Here is a 21,890-nt window from a genome sequence, read left to right as displayed (position 1 = left end):
GAATGATTCTGGACTCTGCTCAGGCAAAGGTGTTCTTGCTGGAGAACAAGCTCCGGACCTTGCAGGACGAGCTCAGGTCCCTCAGGGACAACCCGTCCTCGTCACTCAGGACCTGTATGCGGGGCCTGGGGTTGATGGTGCCGGCCTTCGAGGCGATACCCTTTGCTCAGTTTCACACGCGGGCTCTCCAAGCGGAGATCCTAGACAGGTGGGACAGACTTCCTCAGTCCCTGGATCTGAGTGTCTTCTTGAGTCGTCAGACCAGATTGGTTCTTCTGTGGTGGCTCCAGTCCCTGTCGGTGGCGGAAGGCAAGTCCTTCCGTCCGTAGGTGGGGACGGTGATTACCACGGATGCCAGCCTGTCGGGCTGGGGTGGAGTCCTGGGCAACCTGTTTACCCAGGGCACTTGGTCGGAGGAGGAGTCCTCCCTCCCGATTAAATGTGCTGGAATTGCGAGCGATAAAACTCTGTCTCTTCCAGTGGTCGGACCGTCTTCGGGGCCCTCCTGTCCGGGTACAGATGGACAATGCTACCGCGTTGGCTTACAACAACCACCAAGGAGGCACCAGGAGTGCTCGGGCGGCCCAAGAGGTGACCAAAATTTTGTCTTGGGCCGAGACTCATGTCCCGGCGGTCTCAGCAGTTCACTTCCAAATGCTGTGTACGAAGTGGGGATCCCCGGACGTGGCTCTGTTCGCGTCTCGGCTAAACCGACAGGTGGAAAGGTTCGTGGCATGAACGCGCGATCCGCTGGCGGACGCCTCGGGTGCGTTAGTGGCCCCTTGGCATCATTATCATCTGATGTATGCCTTTCCTCTGATTCAGTTGCTATCCAGGTTCCTCCGCAGGTTAGCCTCGGAACCGCACCTGGTGATTCTGGAGGCGCCGGACTGGCCACGCCGGTCCTGATACGCCGAAGTTGTTCACCTGGCAGTGGCGCCTCCATGGCGACTGCCTCTGCGGGAAGATCTCCTGTCTCTCGGTCCGATCTTCCATCCTGCCTTACGACCGCTGGCTTTAACGGCCTGGCTGTTGAGACCCAGGTCCTGAGGGACAGGGGTCTCTCTTTTGAAGTCATTCCTACCCTTGTCGAGGCTGGGAAAAACTTCCTCTGGTAAGATCTATTACCGTACTTGGAAGGCTTATTTCGCCTGGTGTGAGTCCAGGGGGTTCTCCCCTTACTCGTACTCGGTGTCTAGAGTGTTGGCTTTCCTCCAGTCTGGGGTGGACCTGCGCCTAGCGCTGGCCACGATCAAGGGCCTGGTGTTCGCACTGGCTATTCTTTGCCAACGCCCTGTGGCATCTCATTCTCTGGTTCGCACCTTCATTCAAGGTGTGCGACATTTGGCTCCTCCCAGGAAGGAACCCTTACCTCTGTGGGACTTGAACTTGGTTTTGTCCGTGTTACAGCGTGTTCCCTTTGAAAACATTCGGGATATATCGTTGTCTCTGCTGTTTAAGAAGGTTGCCTTTTTTGGTGGCGATCACTTCGGCTCGCAGGGTGTCGGAACTGGCAGCGTTGTCTTGCCGTTCTCTATACTTGGTGATTCACCGGGATAAGGTGGCCTTGCATCCGCATCCCTCCTTTCTTCCTAAGGTGGTCTCTGGGTTCCACATTAATGAGGACATTGTCCTGCCTTCGCATTGTACAAAGCCTAAGCATCCTCAGGAGGTTGCTCTGCACTCCTTGGATGTTGTCAGGGGGATCAGAGTTAACCTGTCATCTACGGAATCCTTTCGGAAGACAGATTCCCTCTTTGTCCTTCCTGAGGGACCTCGGAAGGGCATGGCTGCATCTGCAGCGACTATTGCCAAATGGATCAGACAGACCATTGAACAGGCTTACGCCTTGAAGGAACGGGTTCCTCCCTTCCCTGTTAAGGCGCACTCTACCAGATCTGTGAGTGCGTCCTGGACCTATTGGCGTCGGGCCTTGGTGGCCCAGGTGTGCAAGGCTGCGACTTGGTCGTCGTCCATGTTCTACAAAGTACGGTAGATGTTCTGGCATCAGCTGATGCTTCCTTTGGCCGCAAGGTTCTCAGTGTGGCTGTGCCATGAAGGACCCTTATTTTTTTGTGGGTCCCTGGCTGTTGGTATTTGCTTTCCTGGGCTGTTGCTCCTGTTGAGCATTGTTTTCTGTTGCCCAGCAGGTTCTCTTACTGTCATGTAAGGTTCCTTTCTCTGATGTGGGTACTGCGTTGCCTTTTTCTACGGTTGCGTCTCCCACCCCTCATGTCTTTACTGCTTTGGGAGATCCCAACAGTGATGACTTGGAGGCGGCGGCGACTGTCGGAGGACGTAAGAGAAAACTGAATTTTTGTAAAATCTTACCTGTAAAATTCCTTTCTCTGAGTCCTCCGACAGTCACCGCCCCCGCCCCTCTTTTGGGGTTCTTATTACCTACTGCTATGCTACCAAACTGAGTTGGGAGTGGTCACTGCAGGGGGGTATTGACCAGATGGGACAGCCCCCATGGGTGTGTGTATATGCAAATGCATTTGTTCTTTTGACTAAGTCTTTATGCCTAGCTACTCCTGCGGAGCGGAAGTCAGTACCCAACAGTGATGACTTAGAGGCGGCGGCGACTGTCGGAGGACTCAGAGAAAGGAATTTTACAGGTAAGATTTTACAAAAATTCAGTTTTTTTGTTTTTTTTCAGGTGGGTTCCAGTTGTCTGTTTATCACTGCTTTGGGACATCCTAATGGCTAAGAAGATCAGGAGCTGTGTCCGTCAATGAGCGAAAGAGGAAATGGGATTTTTGACTCACTATAAATTCCATTTCTCTGATGTTCATTGACAGACACAGCACCCACCCCTCCGTGGAGTTGTAATTCTTCTGACACTGCTAGTAACAAAACTGAATACCTATAGCAGCGACAGGGAGTATACCCTCTGGGATTGCCCATAGGCATAGCCAGACTTTTTTTCTGCCTAGTGTCCTACTCCTGTAAGAGGCAGTATAACCCAATGGTTAGGAAGATCAGGAGCTGTGTCCGTCAATGAACATCAGAGAAATGGATTTTACGGTCAAAAATCCCATTATTTATTTTTCTAGACAAATCTAGATTTAGATTAAACTCCAGTTTCCAATGATCTGCACTAAGAAAAAAAAAGGAAGTTGCTGTAAAAATACTGGATGTTGCTTATTATGTGAATTCTGTTTAATCTAGGTATCAAGCTGCTGTAGCCAGCACATATAATTCATTAAATTGTATAGTATCCTGTAGTTTCTGATGCTCCTACATAATGTGATTATGTTGGTGGTTCCCAGAGGTGTGAACATAATTTAGCTTGTGAATATAAATTGTTGTTAAAAATTCTGTCACCATCAAGACAAAGTAATTGTGTGACAGTACTTCTTCCCCCATTTTTTGGAATGTAGACAGTCCAAGGTATTTACTGTAGTAAGAGACATAGCAAGTTTTTTTTTTTTTTTTTGAAGTTGTAATTTTTTGTCTTTTATTTTTTACATACTGTCACCAGTGTAGTACAGCCTTATATAACAAGTGTGGGGGTGACACTGACTGGTGACAGTACGAAAATTAACAAAAAAAAGTTTTCTTTTCAATTTTTGTTTTTTAAGATTCTATATTTTTTTAACACACTTTGACCAGAGCAATGTACTTCTCTGGGAAAGTGATCAGTATTTTTTTTTTTTTTTATACATTGTTTTCTTATAGCAATGAATTTCATTGCTACATGCAAGCATTTTACTAAATAAAATCGATTCATTCAGGTTGTTTTGTTGTGATTAGCTGTGATTGGCCACAGCTGATTACTTGGCACAGATGGGCTGTGATTGGCCCAGTCTGTACCATGTGATTACTATGACCAAATCACAGTTAGCAACAGAATTGTACACAATGCATGGGTTGAAAGGAAACCATCCATTGTTTACAACTGTCGAGACCTGTTGTGATTGGTTACAGCGGTCACATGGTACCAGCAGTGGGTCGGTATAATGATCAGTCACCTGCTGTGTCCCGTGGTCACAACCAGTGACAGATGTCACCGCGGCGCAATCCTGGAGGACGTCCTATGATGTCCACCCGTAGGGACGAGAGACCCACCCCATTGTCATTATGCCATATGCCGGGTGGAAGGAACAGGTTAAGGCTGGGTTCACACTTCTGCGACTTGGATGCAGGTTTTCTCACATACAGTTTGCATGACAGGAGACTGACCTGCTCTCAGTAGAGCCAATTCACACAGCTTCGGAACGGCCGCAGTCAGAACTGGAAAAGGGTCCTCTGTGTCTTTGGCTCCATTTAAAGTCTGAATTTAGGCAAAAATTTGAACCTGAAACAGTGGACAGGGACACACCGGACCCTCTGCTGTGAGTTGTGGCTGCAGCTAGTGTGAACCAGGCCTTAATCCCACCTACATGAGGCTGTAGGAAGCAAAGTAAATGGAAAATGCATCTGCTGCTAAACTGCATCTGCTTTATATAAAACTTAATCTGTGCTCAGACTATGCACACTAATGTATTTACTTATTCTGGATAAGCCGCCAAAGCAATTGAAAAGAAACCTTCATTCACCTCTATAGCTTTAGACATTGTGGAGAAATTTGTATTTAAATTTTACATCTGAAGCACACATCTGAAACTTTAGCTCTTTTCCTATTACAATCTAAATTGTAATAGGAAAGACTGTCTGTCCTCCTTCTAATGTAAACACCAGGTTTTTCTTCGCTCTAAGAAACTGTCTGAAACCCAATTTTTGGGTCTTTGGTGTGGTGTTTTTCTTTTCTTAGGGCTCATGGGCACAGTCACATTCCTCCTTACAACGTAAACACACTCCATATTTTAAATGACTAGGGCCAAGCTAAATGAATGATTACATGGACATTGGTGAATTGATCAGACCTGAAACTACAAACTGCATCCACAACATGTAAACCCCTCATAGGGTAGGGCAAATGATCGACAAAGAATATGTTGTCACAAATACCTAGTTAAAACAATAAAAACATTTGAAAGTGTACAATGTCTTTAAAGCTCGTTTAAGAATTTTAAAAGCTTTACTGTCCAGAGGCTGAAAATGCATAGGTGCTTTTTAAATGACTTGTAAAATGTAAGATGTTTTGGTACAGCTGGAATTTAAAACAATCAGTATCATTATTAACCATTTTTTTTTTTCTTCCCTCGACAGTGATCCTTTTCTGTATGGCAGCATTAATATTCCCCATAGGATTTTACATCAATGAAGTTGGTGGACAACCTTACAAACTTCCCAACAATACCGTAGTTGGGTCATCTTATGTACTTTTTGTCTTATCCATTTTCTTTACTATAGTGGGACTATTATTTGCAGGCAAAGTATGTTTACCTGGTTGATGTACAGGGGGATCTACAAGACTTTTTATTGCAATGAACATTATATATTTGTTGGGAGGGGAGGTGGGGAAGGGGTTCTTTGAAACCTCCAAGGACATTGCCTTCTCAGGAGAACACCTGAAAAGGGACAAGAGAACTGAGAAGATAATAGACATTAACTTGTTCTCACTATGCACTTTGGATCAAATGGAGAGCCTTTCTTTCCGCAACCAAATACAAATATCATAGACTAATCTCCTGAGCATATTTATGCTGTCAGGTCTGCACTGTGACGTGGACTCGTGAAGAACGCTTTACACTGACAAGCAAAACTGACCTTTATTACTGTACCCAACTCCTGTTTTCATCATCTGCAAGAATAGGAAATGAAGAGTAAACCAAGAGTATATATGAACTTTGTCTATGACCTAGAAGCATTTCAAAGCCGAGTGGGGCTGGCCTCACTTAAGAGAGATGAATAATTTGAGGATTAACAACGCAGAGACTTGGTAGCCGGAGAGTCCCCGACACTACGAAGCGTACAGCTCAAAGTCCGTTAAACCCCTGAGACTTCATATGGCTGAAAGCTTGGTTCTGTAAAATGGCTTTGCTCTGGCCAGTTTCATGTGCTTTTTGGTTCAACTGTCCAGCTATAGATGGATTTGCAGCACATTTGGCCCTCATATTTCCTGGTACCAAAAGGGGGGTAAAGGGGGTGGGTATCATTTGAGAAAAATTTTTGAATGGTGCTTTGAAAATGCAAAAAGGGAATGTTGAATTCCTTTTAGAAGCACGGGTACGGGAATGCTGGAACTCTTTGTTGGGAATTAGAAGAAAACACTAATATTCTGGAAGGGTGGGGGGAAATGACCTCTTCATTAATGTTTATATAAATATATATTTTTGCTGACGCAGTATACAGTGTAAATATAGGCAGTTCTGGGAAAAGAATTCTAAAAGCTTCGCTAGCAAAAATCACTGTGGTGCGCCAACTGGAACCGATAGTTAACTAAAGCCATTTTCTTGAAGACTACATAGTGAAGAGTCTTCAGTTTACCTCATACTTCGTAGCAGCCCTCAGATTTTGTCTTTTTCTTTTCTTTCAAATATGTATAAAATCAGACATTTCTCATCTTTCATTTTTAGTTAAAGTTTTTTGTGTCATAACATATCATCAAAGGAAATTTGACAGTAATTTGTACTAGTCTGGATAGGCACCGGAGGTGGCTAACAAAGCACTGGAAATTCCTTGACATTCAAATGGGTAATCATGATTTTAAGAAGTGGGTGTTTGTACACGCTTATACTGCAGTGACCACACTGTGAGCTAGCAATCTTTAAATCTATGCGATCATTTTGTTTTTATTTTTTTTTTGTAGATCTGGATTTATGCAGAAATGTGCTTGGCTAATTTCTGAGTTTCTTGCATTCAGAATTTATTAGAGGATTTTCGAGAGCACCTTTTGAATGCTGGATGTGCATTATGCGCATTCACAAACAGTGCAACACATTTGAGTACTACTTTTGGTATTCTGCTGGTCTGTGTGTAATTTGCTGCTTGTAGACTATGGGTTTTCCCTCATGCTTGAAATGCCTGTTTGATCAGCTCAGCAAAATCTATCTGTAAAAGATCTTCATGTTGAGAAAAAGTGGTGGTCGAATCTTCAAAGTGCAAGGTTTTCTAAAAATACCATATTCTCTGAATAGTACATACCAGCGCTCCTCTTCTTTTAAATGGTGCAGATCCTCTTTTATAACCCATGCAGCTGTTGGGGGGGGGGGGTGTTTTGACAGTTCAGAGCTCAACTACTTTGAACGGTTGGAGCAGATACTACCGAGCTCAGCTGGGAACAGTACACTAATGGCCCAGAGTGGCCACTAGGGGACGCACAGTTGTAACGTCCAGCCCGTCCTACAAATGTCAAGATGGGTGGGATTGAAGGGCCAGTGGTTTCTATGGAAAGGCCCCCCCCCCCCCCCCCCCCAACAGCTGCATGTGTAATGGAAGGACATGCACCATTTAAAACAGGAGGGAGCGCTGGTATATACTATTAAGGAGATATGAAATTGCATAGGAGATGTTTTGGAAAATCTTGCTGAAGTTGAACTTTAACAGTAATATGCCATGATATGAATACAAAGGCTATTGTGGCTGACTTTCTGAAAGGCTAATTGCCTGGCTGTAATACATTCTAAGTCACTGAAACTAGCATAGATTAGAGAAGTTCTGGCTTTTTCTTTGATTTGTTGCAGGTCAAGAGACCAGCAATGGCAGCCACTCGCATAACTGGTTGCACATTTGAGTCCCTAGAACAAAGAAAAATTGCCGTCGGGTATGTGCAGGCAACTAAAAGTGCTGAATACCAGACCATGCTGGCTGGCAAAGCTCCAGCACTTCTTGGTACCTGCCCCTTCCTGTCTCCTGAGCATTGCAATTGGCCAGTGAGGCAGCACATTATAGTAATGGACCAATAGAAACATGAGGGGGCAAGAGTTGGCATCAAGCTCTGCAGTGTTTACAAGAATAGTCGCATTCCTCTGTAGCAGTATCTTGAAAGCTGCTGTAGCTATGGGCAGATCCCTTTAGATGCCTAAACTATATATCCACATTTTGTTTTAGAGACCAGTACCTTTTTATAGGTAGCAAGTGAGGGCAACAATATTAAATCTGACATTGCAGACTTATTTTTTGAGGTGCAATGTCCAGGAATTTCATTCCAGCTTTGGCTTCACTAATAAGTGATTTGCTTTCCTAGAAAATGCATGAAGCCAGTTTTGTCCTCATACATTTTCCAGGCGAGGGTTTTACAAAGTAGGTAGGTCAGCTTTAGGATGACACCTTGAAAGTCCAACTGAACTTTGAGTTTAATTTGGCTAAACACATTCCAGGTGTATTAAAATCAAAGTTGCTCAAAGTCCTAAGGCCTATTTACATTTACAGTGCATCAATACATTTGCAATTAGGTAGCCTATTGAAATCAATGGACTGCCCATGCACCAAATCATCCCAAAAAATCAAATGTGTCACAATTTTCAACACAAAGCACTGAAAAACCCTATGAACTCCAGTTCATGTGTGTTGGCCTTAGTGCATTAGGGTGTCATTCAGAATAGATAGCACTGCAACACGTCAACACATATAAGGCCTCTTGCGCACGGGATTAAAAAAGGCTTGTTTTTTTTTTTTCTACTGATTTGAAATGAAATGGATTGTGGTCTATGGAACATTGTAAAGATCAGTAATACAGTGTTGAGTACAGAGCAGTAATGATAGGTATGCCTTTTTACGGGGTGCATTTTCGCGGGCAGTACATTCAAATGAATGGGCTGCCGTGCCTGCTTTTCTGCAAATAAAAAAAAAAATACACCTTTTCAAAATAGCAATCGCAGGGAAAACACATGGTCTTTTTGACCATGCGATTTCCCCGCGGTTCCCGCACATGCACTGTGCTTTTACAGAATGAATGACAGCTCTGTGCGTTTTCACAGAGCATTGTGTTTTCAGTGCAGGTGCGGGAATTGCTGTGACATGCAGAAGCGTGAACCAAGCCAATAATAGAAATTTTTTTCATTTGAGTGCTGTAAATTATTCTCATACGTGTGTTTTACTCGTCTATAAGCATGTTTACGCGAGTATAAGTGAGTAAATTACAACACTGGCAATGAAGAAGAATTTTACTTGTCTATACTTTTACACACCTTTACTCACCTATACTCAACATCTCTCAGGTCTTTATGCACTGTTTATCAACAAGTTCCTGAGTAACCATCATTCAATTATGAAGCCCGTTTGCAACTGGCCTAACGTGCATTGTAGGAACACCCACATTTCCGCAAACATAGATGTAAATGAGCTTTTACACTTTTTCATTAAAGGGTAACTCCAATTTTGTGGGGGAAAAAAAATTAGATATAAAAAAATAATATAGCATATGCAATTGCCACACAGGTCATATTGTAATTGAATACTATTAAAAATGATCTTTCCTTTTCAATCTGGAGCTCTGTTCTTTTCTATAAAATGTAATTCTACCCGGAGTTCTGTACACAGAAATGTAATTTCCTGCTTGCGTGATTGGCTGACTAATACACATCAGATTTTTGGTGCACACCCTGCCTCTTTCCTCAGAGCCCTGCAGGTGCAGCAGCTGATTGATAATTATGAAACCACTCCCATACAGATTCATTGTGCACATGGACACAAACAGCTATTTCTCCAGAATAACAAAAGATAGTAATCTGCAACAAAGTTGAAGTTTCTTGCAATGCATATAGATCACCCAGAGGGAAATGTTTTTTTTTTCGTCTCCGCAAAAGTGGGGTTACGCTTAAAAGAATAGAAAAGGGTGTCCTCTGTCAGCAGCTGCAGAGAAAGACACCCGCTCTTTGTACGAAGCGTGGTCTCTCTGCAGAGGTCCAGCACACCCTCTACTAAGGCCTAGAGCTTTGCATTCAACAGCTTTGTCCTTTTTTTTTTTTGTGAATCGCCTCAAACTTTATTAGCTGATCTAAACTGAAAGGCCTTTTGGGCTTTAAAAACATGTCTGCAGTGATAACACTTGAGTTTGTCATCCCATGTTCTTTTTAAACCCCAACTCGAGGCAATTTTTTAATTTCCCTTTTTAAATTGGATATGCATGGGGTGGAGAAGGGCTGCAGGTTTTGTCAGATATTTTATTGCGGTTAGTGTCCTCGTATCTCTCCTTGTTTTCTGTCCTAATGTTAATCCCTCTGCAAGAGCTAGATTGCTACATAGTCAGCACATGGCCACCCCCACGTCATGTTGGCTGTCAGTAGCATTTTTATGTTTTTATTGTTCCAGACTGTCATCCTGTATTTGACGTATGTCATCAGTTCATAAAAAAAAGACTGCAAAAAAAAAAAAAAAACTTGACCGAGACTCTAACCTTTCTTCGTTCTATCCAAGATGAACCGTGTTTTAGATTTAGAGTTGGAGTTTAAGCCTTTTTCTGCCAGTTCTGTACGTCGTACCGACCTGACCGCGTGGGGTTTCACACATAGTTCCATGGCTACACCCGCCGGGCTTGTGTGCAAAACTGACAGGCAGATGCATTCGGGTTCCCCCGACTGCTGCCCGTTTGCCTGTGCTGCCGCCCCACACCCCCAGTACCGGCATCTTTTAGACCTTGCATGTCTCATTAAAGAGAATCTGTCACCTAAAAATCGTCACATCGGGAACTTTTGTCTCCAATGTGATATAAAAAAAAAAGTTGAGCAAAAAAAAAAAATGTATTTATTTTTGCCCAAAAAAGAATCGCTACACCCAAGCAAATTAATTCCCCCCCCCCCAAAAAAAAAATGAGGTCCCGCCACATATACGCACATGTGAGCGTAATCGTACATCGGGAGCGCCTACGCCTGAAAACGTACATTGCAATACCCGTGTTGCATATTGCCGCACACAGAGTGAAAGCAACATTTCTAGCACAAGACTTCCCCCGTAACACTAAACTGATTATAGGGGGCATTTGAAGCGTAACCTATAGAAGATTTGTGTGCGCAACCTCGTCTTTTTAATTTACCAGTATTTTGGAAATATCAATGACCTAAAAAACTGGAACTACCACTATTTTATTCTCTAGGGTGTCTTTCAGAAAATATATAATGTTTGGGGGCTATTTTTTAAACGTGGGGAATAAAGATGCAAAAACTGCTCTGGCAGCGAAGGGGTTAAAGCAGGGGTCTCGAACTGGTGGCCCTCCAGCTGTTGCGGGCTTATATGTCCCATCATGCCTCTGCCTATGGGAGTAATGTTTTTAACTGTCAGCCTTGCAATGCCTCATGGGAATTGTAGTTCTGAAACAGCTGGTGGGCCAGCAGTTTAAAACCCCTGCGTTTTAAAGTGTATGTACAGCCAAAAATGTTTTCTTTTTTTCTATAGAGTAGGGAAAGTTTAAATCCCCTGCCAGGGTATTTTTTGCTTTCTGTATCCCGCTGGTGCGATTTCCCTCTACTTACTATATTGAGATATAACAGCAACTGAGAGTAAAGAAAATCCCTCCTCTAGACAGTTGTCACCAGGACGTTTGTCCCCATTAGGGACAATATTTATCCCCACCTATTATTAGGGCATGTTCACACTTGACTAAATCTCTAATGCTTAACAAATGCTCCTATAGTGTTTGTATGGTGTTAGTATGGGTGTCAGACAGGCATCAATGAGCTTTAGTATGGGGCGTTTTACATGCCTTAAAAATGCTCTATAAACGCCCTATGCACGGTTTTGGTGCATTTGATGAGCGGTAAAACTGCTCCACAATGGAAAGTGACAGAATTAAACTAATTTTCTCTTACGTCCTCTAACAGACGCAGCTCTTCAATGTTTCTTCACCAATGGGACTCGGGAGGTGGACCTGTTTGCATTGCGTCTAAACAGGAAGGTAGAGCAGTTTGTGGCCAGGGCTCGATATCCTCTTGCCGACGCCGCGGACGCACTGGTGGTGCCTTGGCACAAGTATCGGCTGATTTATGCCTTTCCTTCGATACAGCTGCTGTCATGGTTCCTCTGCAGGGTGGCGGTGAAAAGGTGCAGGTGATTCTGGTGCCACCAGACTGGCCTTGCAGGTTTTGGTACGCGGACGTAGTATCGAGCCTCCCTGGTGGCTGCCTCAGAGAGAAGATCTGCTGTCGCAAGGGCCAGAAGATCTCAAGCCCTGGCCACAAACCACTCTACCTTCCTGTTTAGATGCGATGCAAACAGGTCCACCTCCGAAGTCCCATTGGTGAAGAAACATTGAAGAGCTGCGTCTGTCAGAGGACTCAGAGAAAATAATTTTACGGTAAGTTCTTACAAAAATTAAATTTTAACGTGCCGCAACCGCACCAAAACCACGCCGCAAACTCCTGCGCTTGCTAAGCTTTACTATAGACTTGAATAGGAGGCGTTGAAAGGCTTCAAACACCACCTGAGGCTTGAATTTTGACGTGAAGCAACGCTAACGCTTCATGTTTTGATAGTGTGAACAGCACAATGTGTTGTCTATTGTATCTTGTGCATAGGCATTTGAGTGGCCTTTTTAACTCCTACTTTTAATGCCAGTGTGAACTCAGCCTTTACTCTCCGACACTAAAATGTTATATTTACTTTCTGCCTTAGTGAAACCAGGGCTAATTAAGGGGCAGATCTTCCAAGTAGGGAGACACCCAGACCAAAATAATAACTTGGCAGAGGGTGTAACACTTTTTTCTGCTTTATCAAAAAAAAAAAACTTTTGCCTTTGCATACACTATAATAAGAAATTTGGCAGGATGTTTCTTTAGGTCTGCCATACAAGTGGGAAGCACCAAAACAAGTGTGCAAATGCCAAATAAGTAATTTTATTGCAGTTCACAATCCAGTCACTGTTGTTAAGCATACAAAGGGTTATGGTACCATATTCATGTGTAAGCGTGTACAAATCCCACACATTTTTTATTATTGGTGTTTTTTTTTTCATCTTATATTTACTGAGCTTATCTGCTACATATAGCTGCATTTTTACCAGCGATAACTTCAAGCACAGCTATAGACTTTGAAACAAAAGTATGCTACAGGAGATGTCATTACTAGGTCAAGATGATGTAAATACCTTTGTTCTGTAATGTGTGTTACTTGTTATGACTAATTTATTATCAGTCAAATGGACATTCTTAAATTATTTCATGGGAGACTTTTTTTTTTTTTTATTTCTTTTTTTTTTTTCTTTTTACCCATCATCCCTTGCACCTGTTTAATTTTTCATGACATTGCATTGTGTAAATACAGTTTGATTGTCACCTGAATATACTGAGATATTTGCAGAAAAAATACATATAAATGGGAAAAATCCTTCAAATGACAAAAATGGTTTCTTACACTTTATTTCATTGTGTGTGTCTCTTTATTTAGTGTGTGTGTATACACTGCTGGGGTGACTTCCGTGGGTCAAATTAATACTCTGAATAGACACTTCTCATGAGACGTACACAGGCTAGATTCTTGAACTCCTGAAAATGTGAACTACCTGACTTTCTCAAGCTTTACATTCTAATGGAGCCGGTCAGGAGAAAACAGCTGAAAGGTGTAATTTTTCCAGGTCTATGACCTGAAATGCATTAAAGCCACAGCGCCAGCATGGCACCAATGAAACTGGTATTTCTCTATCGTTCATTTACAGACGCAGCTCCTTATCTTCATGACTCATAGGGTTATGCTCCTCCTTCTAGGAATAGGCACTAGGGAAAAAAACGTAACCACGCCTATAGGGGCTGTCCCTGCAGGCATAACCCCCTCAGACTTCCCTATCATCAAACAGTTTGTTCTGCTTAGTGTTAGGAATAGGACCTAGCTCCCTGCTGGGACTTTGGTCTTAGCTGTAACAGGCAAAGTTTGTGATTTTTTTATTTTTTAACTCGTTAGTTCCTGGGGATCAAGATCCAAAGGAACTACAAGCAACAGCCGGCTGTGGTTTCACACTGGATAATGTAGATCCTTAAGGTCTCCCAGCCTGGCCAGCGAGCGTGAGCAGGTTATAGTCCAAAACTAGGCCTTTCCACGACAATGCCCTGATGGATCGGTACGAGCCTGCGAGTGGACAGTCTCACTGGGACCCATCGACCTGAAACACCCTGAGTCGCAGCTTCCTCTTGGTTGACAGCACCACAATCCCTGGTGGGAGGTGATCTGTTTCGGAGTGTCGCCCACCTGGTACCGTGGTATGGTGAGTAAAATTGTCCCCCCCAAACACCCTTGGCGGTCAGACTTCAGGGGCTCCCTCGGTTCCCTGGCACCCTGGAGGACTAATCTGGTGTTCCCCTTGGCAACCCCCTACCCCTAGCAGGTTTTACCTTGGGGGAGGGGGGCGGTAATAATGTGGCCATTATGGCGCTTATTTGACGGTGGTGGATTGTCCTGGGTGGGTCCCTGGCCAGGGTCCTTTTAGATGCTTATTGTTCTGGGACCCCTTTGAGGGGTCCTGGAGACCGCATGGCGCGCCGTGGGGGCCACCATTTTGCTGTGGTTCATGATCTCGGTGTTCCCATTAGTTTGCATGGGCAGCCATTTTCTATACTTCCCCATTGAGAATGTATGAACGGCCATTTTATTGAGGTCCGTGGGATGGACAGGCATGCGGCATGGCTTGTAATGATAGAGGCAGAGCTTCTTCCTGTGCAGACAGTGTTCGTTTTTGCACTGATCAGGCTGGATGCTTCTCTGTGGTCTGGTAACGTTCCTGGGTTTCCATCTGGGTTTTTTCCTCTTCTGCTCTGCTATTACATAATAATCAGGGATTGCGAATCTGCAGTAAAAGCGGTGGGACCGCTTTTATTTGAGCAATGGTGTCCCAGGATGAAAATTCATCTGCAGACCCCCTGAAAGCGACTGCCGGACCCTCCAGTTCCCAGTCGAAGCCAGAAATTGCAGTTTCTTTTGCAAAGCCTGATGTCAAAAGCGGATTTTGTCATTTCTGGTGCTGCCAGCTGCAAACACCCTCTGCCCTCACATCCAATCGGCAGGTTCTTTGAATTATTAGACAGACATGGTCACCGCAGACTAGAGGGCTGCATTGGGTTTGGGCTCCTGCGGGACCTAATGCAAATCTTGCGGGAGCAGGCGGTTTTACCTCTGCTGCTGGCGGGAGTGGGCGGTCAAAATATTTTGCGGGGAATGGTGTAATTTGGTGTAACGTATTTTCCGGCATATAAGAAGACTTTTTTTATGGTAAAAAAGATGCCCCAAAAATTGGGGGTTGCTTTATACGCCAGGTACTGTAGCTTCAGCTAGTTACAGAACATCCCGATTAAAAATGTTAGCCCGCTAGATGTGTATACAGTACCTTTGGCAACTTACAGAATGTCCCTATGCTGTAATACTCTATGTACCATGCTGAGCCAATTGTGGCAAGCGGTGTATTCTATTAACCACTTAAGCCCCGGAAGATTTTACCCCCTTCCTGACCAGGGCCTATTTTGCGATTCGGCACTGTGTGACTTTAACGGACAATTGCGCGGTCGTGCGACGCTGTACCCAAATTAAATTGACATCCTTTTTTTCCCACAAACAGAGCTTTCTTTTGGTGGTATTTGATCACCTGTGCGATTGTTTGATCATCTGCTATAAACAAAAAAAGAGCGACAATTGTGCAAAAATAACAATATTTTTCAAATTGTTTTATATGAAATTCCCCAAAAAAAAATGTAAAAATCAAAATTTTTTAACATTTTAGGCCAATTTGTTTTCTGCTACATATGTTTGGTTTAAAAAAATCGCAATAAGCGTATTTTGATTGGTTTGTGCAAAAGTTATTGCGTTTACTAAGGGAAAGATTTTTGTCATTTTTATTTTTTTTTTTTTAACGAGTAATGGCGGCGATCTGCGATTTTTTTTTTTTTGCAGGACTGCGACATTGCGGCGGACAGATCGGACCCTTGAACTTTTTTTACACTTTTGGGAATACCAGTGACATTACTACAGTAATCAGTGCTAAAAATATGCACTTGAAAAATGACACTGGCAGGGAAGGGGTTGACTTTATTGGAGAAGGAGGGGTTAAGTGGGTCCCTGTGAAGAGATGTGGCTGTTTGTGTAACAACAGAGAAATACGATCCTACATAGCAGGACCGTATGATCTCTGTTCTTACACAGGGGAGAATGCCTTTGCTTGCTGTGATTGGCTCAGCGTAGTACATAGAGTATTACAGCACACGGACGTTCTGCAAGTAGCCAAAGCTTACTGTATACACATTCAGCGGGCTAAACTATTAATAATAGAGAAGTTCTGTATGTAGCAGAAGCTACAGTACATATTAGGGCACATCCAGCGGGCTAAAATATTTAATAGAGACGTGATGGCTTCACTGATGTTATGAAATGGTGTTGCCTCCGAAGAGGGGGTAGTCTTATACGGTGAGTAAAGGCCAAACCCGCAGGAGTGGACACAAACATTGTAGGTGCGGGTGGGAGTGGACACAAACATTGCAGGGGCAGGCGGTCCTGGTCATACATTCAGCGGGTGCTGGTTTAATAAAACAGTCCCGCGCAGGGCTCTAACGCAGACCACCTTAAGGGGTCAGTGTCTTCACATTCTGACGGTGAAGAGGACCTGTCCTCATCAGCCGCCGCATGGGAACGCGCATTGGTGGAAGCCCTAAAAGTTTCTGTGCGGGAAACCCAAAAATTGGCTTATGAACCTACAGCGTCAGATAGGCAGGTGTCTTTTGGCCCCCGCAAATCACGTAAATTGGGCAAGGTATTCCCTTGTCCAGAATTGTTTCATACTATTGTGGATGAACAATGACCACGCATTAAGCACATTGTTGGTGGTGCCTAAGCGTTTAACACGCCGTTATCCTTTTGCGGAGGTGGTGGCCAATAGGTGGACTGTACCACCGAAAGTGGATTCTCCGGTGGCCAGGTTGAATAAAGCGATTCTGGTACTGGTGGAAGACTCTCTAACCTTTCCGGATCCCGTGGATAGACGAGTGGAATCCTTGTCCCGCCATTTACATGTGGTGGTAGGTCACATGTTAAAGGCTGAAGCTCACATTTGTGTGGCATGTAAACAGTCTGTCAGCTGCACTGATCCTCCTCATCAAGACTGTGCATGTGAGGATGTCTAGCTGTGTTAGATGGTCCGAAGAATGCCTGGAACTGTATCTCCTACGTGCTTTTAAAAGCAGCAACGAAAACCCAGGCTTCCTTTCCTTTATTTTCTTCTTGAGATCCAGCCAACTGAGATCGTGAACAGCATTAGACCGCAAGAGATCACCAGCCCATTCATCACAGAGGAAACCCGGAACAGAGGAATTAGAAAATCGCAGATAGGGAACACATACAGGCTCGAGAACTTTGGCCATCTGGTAAGAGACTTACCCACCTCCTTTTGGAGGTGTGGTAAGATACTTGCATATCTCCCTCTTTCTCATGAGGATTCTACTCTGGATGTGGCTGTCTTCACGCACTTTATATATTTCCTGCTGGTAAGAAGCAAACCTGCACAGGTGGTGGGACATCAGGCAATTAGATCTGTCTTCCGGCTGTTACCTGAAGCACTTTTCTGATTTATTCATGTATAACATTTGGAAATTCACGGACATTTGTCACTTTATTTATGTTGGACTTTTAGATATCTTCACCTGGAATTTTTTGCACCATTGTTTATTTATATGCTTTGTTGTAGTTAAGTTTCAGGCACCTTGCACACTTGTTTATGTTTTATGCTGATCACTAGTTCTTTGGATTTTTGATTTAGCTTATAGTGTGTATTCTATATTTGAGAGTAAACATCTCCTCATTTAGCGCACCAGACAACACTTTTTCACATGTTAAAGGCTACCTTTGTGAATGTTTTAGTAGTGCAGACTGCTACTGAATGGGGGAAGTTACTGAAAAGTAACTTGGAAATAGCATGGCTTCCCCCTGTGGTACTGGAACTAATAGACCAGTTTACCCAAGCCCTGGTGTTCATGTGTGATACGTCCCTGAACTCAGCTTTGTTGGTGGCCAGGACGTCCGCAGTAGGGATTGCTATTAGGCGCATGGTATAGCTACAATGCTGGTCCGCTGACCAGGCTTCTTAGACGGCTGTGACTGATCTTCCTTTTACAGGGGAGAGGTTGTTTGGATCCACCCAGAGGACGAGTTGATCAAAGGTATCACGGGGTGTAAGAGCACTAATCTGCCCCAATCCTCTAAGGGCAAGGCGCTGCGTACTAGGCAGGGGCCTTCCTTTACTGCTCACAAACTTCTTTTTCCTGCCTCCAGGTCGCAAGAAAAAGGTAAATCGTTTAGGTCTTCTGGGGATTCCAAGAAGCCATGGTCAAGAAAATCTAAGTCCGGCCAATATGGACCTGCAGACAAGGCCTCGTCTACATGAAGGGGTGCCCTCACCCGAGTCTGGGGTGGGGGGACGTCTTTGATTCTTTCAGGAACCCTGGACCTCCTTGATTCAGGACAAATGGGTTCACAAACTGATCCGATTAGGATACAAGATCCAATCTCGGTCTCGTCCATCGGACAGGTTCTTCCTGTCCAATCTTCAATTATCCCCAGTCTGGTTAAGGGACTTGCGAGGGGCGGTACATGACTTGCTGATGCAAGGAGTTATTGTGCCGATTCCCGCTCAGGAATATTTTAAGGGGTTTTATTCAAACCTATTCACTGTGCCCAGAAAAGAAGGCAACATGCGTCCCATCCTGGATCTCGAGGCCCGGAACAGCTTTGTGCGGGTACAGAGGTTTCAGATGGAGTTCATCCACACGGTAGTAGCGTCTCTGCATCAGGGAGATTTCTTAGCTTCCATAGATATCAAAGACACATATCTACACATTCCTATCTACGCTGGACACCAGCAGTTTCTTCACTTTGCGGTAGCAGAGGCGCATTGTTAATTTGTGGCGTTACCCTTTGGTCTCACCTCCTCTCTCAGAGTGATTACCAAGGTACTAGCACCAGTATTAGCGCTGCTCCGCTTGTGGGGGATTGCGGTACTGGGGTACCTGGACAAAATCCTGTTGAGAGCCGACTCTCATTCAGCCTTGTTGGGGGATCTGACGATCACGGTCAGAACTCTGCAGGAGTTCTGTTGGAACATCAATTTCAAGAAATCCGCTCTTGACTCCGGTTCTGAGACTGGATTATCTGAGCTTGACTCTGGATTCAGCCTTGGCGAGGGTTTTTCTTCCTTCAAGCTGCAAAAGTTGCGGGGGGGCAATTCAGTTGTTGTTGTTGTTGGAAAACAATCTGTCCTCTCTACGAGTTTGCATACGAGCCTTGGGTCTGATGGTATCGACCTTTGAGGCGGTTCCATTTGCTCAGTCCCATACAAGGCCTTTGCAAAGGGAGATTCTTGTAAAATGGAACAAGTATCCAAAGTCCTTGGGTGCTGGGGAAGCACTGTGTCCAAGATACCTGGACGATGGAAGAATCAAAACGTCTGATAAATGTTTTAGAGCTTGGAGCTTAGAGTGATAAAGCTTTGTCATTGGATGACTCGTCTGCAAGGTTGTCCAGTTCGTAATCAATCAGACAATGCCACGGCTGTGGCTTGCATCTGTCACCAGGGGGGGCACCAAGGGTGTCTTGGCGGCCAAGGAGGTGGCCAAGATTCTGACCAGGGCGGAAAGCTTAGTTCCAGCCCTCTCTGCTGTACACATTCCAGGTGTGGAAAGCTGTCAGGCAGATTACCTGAGTTGTCAGGTGTTGGATCATGGGGAGTGGTCCCTACGCCCTGAGGTGTTCCGCCTCCTGTGTGTTCGGTGGGGGACTCCCGAAGTCGATCTGTTTGCCTCTCGCCTCAACAAGAAGGTGCCGAGATTCGTAGCCAGGTCTCAAGATCCTCTGGCCGACGCCACAGACGCACTGGTGGTGGATCCTCGAGGTTGGTATCGGCTGATTTATGCATTCCCCCACTGAAACTCCTGCCGAGGCTTCTGCACAGGATAGAGTTTGAAATCATTCCGGTCATTCTGGTGGCTCCAGACTGGCCTTGCTGGTTTTGGTACGAAGACCTGATAAGGCTGGTAGCCGATACCCCTTGGAGACTTCCTCTCAGAGAAGATCTGCTGTCTCAAGGTCCGATCTTCCATCCTGCTTTAACGGCATGGCTGTTGAAAGTCAGGTTGAGAGATGGGGGTCTTTCTGACTCTTTGATTCCTACACTTTCGAAAGCTAGGAAGTCAACTTCCAGGAAGATCTACCATAATATGTGGAAATCATACATTTCATGGTGTGAATCGCTGAAGGTGCACCCTCACTTGTTTTCGAAAGCTAGGGTTTTGGCTTTTTTGCAGAAAGGGGTTGAACAGCGGTTGGCTTTGGGTACTATCAAAGACCAAGTTTTGGCTTTGGCTATATATTTTCAATGCCCGTTAGCCACACATGTCCTAATCCGGACTTTTATCCAGGGAGTGCACCATATGGCTCCTCCAAGGCGATCCCCGTTACTTCCGTGGGATCTAAATCTGGTGTTATCTATTCTTCAAAAGCCTCCTTTTGAAAAAAATTGGGAGGTTTTGCTGCTTTCTTTGTCTCAGAAGGTTGCCTTCTTGGTGGCGATTGCTTGAATTGGCGGCATTGTCTTGCCGCTCTCCTTATCTGGTGGTACACAGGGATAAGGTGGTACTTCAACCTAATCAGTCGTTCCTTCCTAAGGTGGTTTCTGATTTTCATCTGAATGAAAACGTGTTGCCTTCACTTTGCCCTAAACCTCAGCATCCTAAGGAGTATGCCTTGCATTCTGTGGATGTGGCGTCAGTTCCAACTTTGGTCGCCTGTGCATACGTTCACAAAATTTTACAAGGTAGATGTGTTGGCATCCTCGGGTGCTTCTTTTGGCGCAAGATTTTACAGGCTGCAGCTTAAAATAGAACTCTGTTTAGTTTCTCTTTGAGGGTTCCGGTTTTTTTCAGGTGAGCTCCAGTTGTTCCTGGTTGAGCTCCATGTTACCTGGTTGGCTAAGTTTAGCCATTGGGGTCTTACGTTTTGTTTATTGCTTGATTATACTGCTTTGGGACATCCCTATGAGTCATGAAGATAAGGAGCTGCGCCTGTCAATGAAAGACAGCGAAAACTGGATTTTTGTAAGAACTTACCGTAAAATCCATTTCTCTGAGGTTCAACAGATGCAGCACCCGCCCCTCTACTGAGGTATGGGGGTTTTTTTTTTGTCTTCTAAACACTGCTTGCAACTAACCTTTTTGATGATAGCAGAGTCTGAGGGGTTATGTCTGCAGGGACAGCCCACATAGGCGTGGGTACGTTTTTTTTTTTCTACTGCCTATTCCTAGAAGGAGGAGCATAACCCTATGAGTCATGAAGATAAGGAGCTGCATCTGTCGATGAACTTCAGAGAAAAGGATTTTACAAAAATCCAGTTTTTCCTATAATGTGGGATGGGCTGAAGCATTACAGCAATGCATGTATAAGTGCTACCTGTATGCAGCTCAGGGCTTCATTATCGCTTTTTGACCAGAAAAAATTGTTTTTCTTTCTAACCCACTGAGGAACACGGGCATTCAGATACAGTTGAGTTATACTGCTGCCTTCAAAAGGATTGGACACTGGCAAAAAACTTTTGCCAGCCTTCCGTGTAATCCCTCCTCTGCCCCTCATACCCCAGTTTTTTGCTAGTGACTGCTGGAGCTGGATAAAAGACATCCATCCACTTATTGTGCTAGTTCTTTTTTTTTTTTCTCCCATTTTCTTTGTGGATTGTAGTGCTTTTTTTATGTGGATTCCCCTTCAACTTCAATCAAGATCCCTTGCTACATGTCTTTGTGAGCAGCTCCCTGGATCAACCTTTCGTTGGCCCAGCTTTGAAGGCTATACACAGACCCAGCTGGCCTGGACAAATAGGACTATCTTGGAATTTGACCTTTGGGCAATGGGCTCTGCATTGTGGTGTTAGCTGCGTAGCACTGTACCAAAGCCATGGCACAGCTCTAGGTATGACTCTGTCTCTAAAGACTCACTTTGAGACTAAGGTCAGTCAGATAGAAGCGTCAGGAGGTACCTCACTGTTCTCGCTGCTGGCCACCATTCAGTTTCCTGCCATCCTTTCCTGATTGCACCTTTACCGCGGAGATAGTGAACAC

General features: G+C 44.5%; 1 protein-coding gene across 1 annotated transcript in view; it reads left to right on the top strand.

Annotated features, from left to right (window-relative positions):
- Positions 1 to 6,905, top strand: part of MOSMO (modulator of smoothened) — a 95,227-nt gene extending 88,322 nt beyond the window's left edge. The window contains exon 3 of the mRNA XM_082261296.1: positions 5,155 to 6,905. Within this exon, the coding sequence (XP_082117422.1) occupies positions 5,155 to 5,339 (185 nt within the window). The 3' untranslated portion in view covers positions 5,340 to 6,905. The remainder of the gene's footprint in view (positions 1 to 5,154) is intronic.
- The last annotated feature ends 14,985 nt before the right edge of the window (positions 6,906 to 21,890 follow it).

Source organism: Pelophylax lessonae, assembly GCF_965119305.1.
Source record: "Pelophylax lessonae genome assembly, chromosome: 6".
Taxonomy (NCBI): domain Eukaryota; kingdom Metazoa; phylum Chordata; class Amphibia; order Anura; family Ranidae; genus Pelophylax; species Pelophylax lessonae.
The sequence above is the reverse complement of the archived record's forward strand: the minus strand, read 5'-3'. Positions and strand labels throughout refer to the sequence as shown.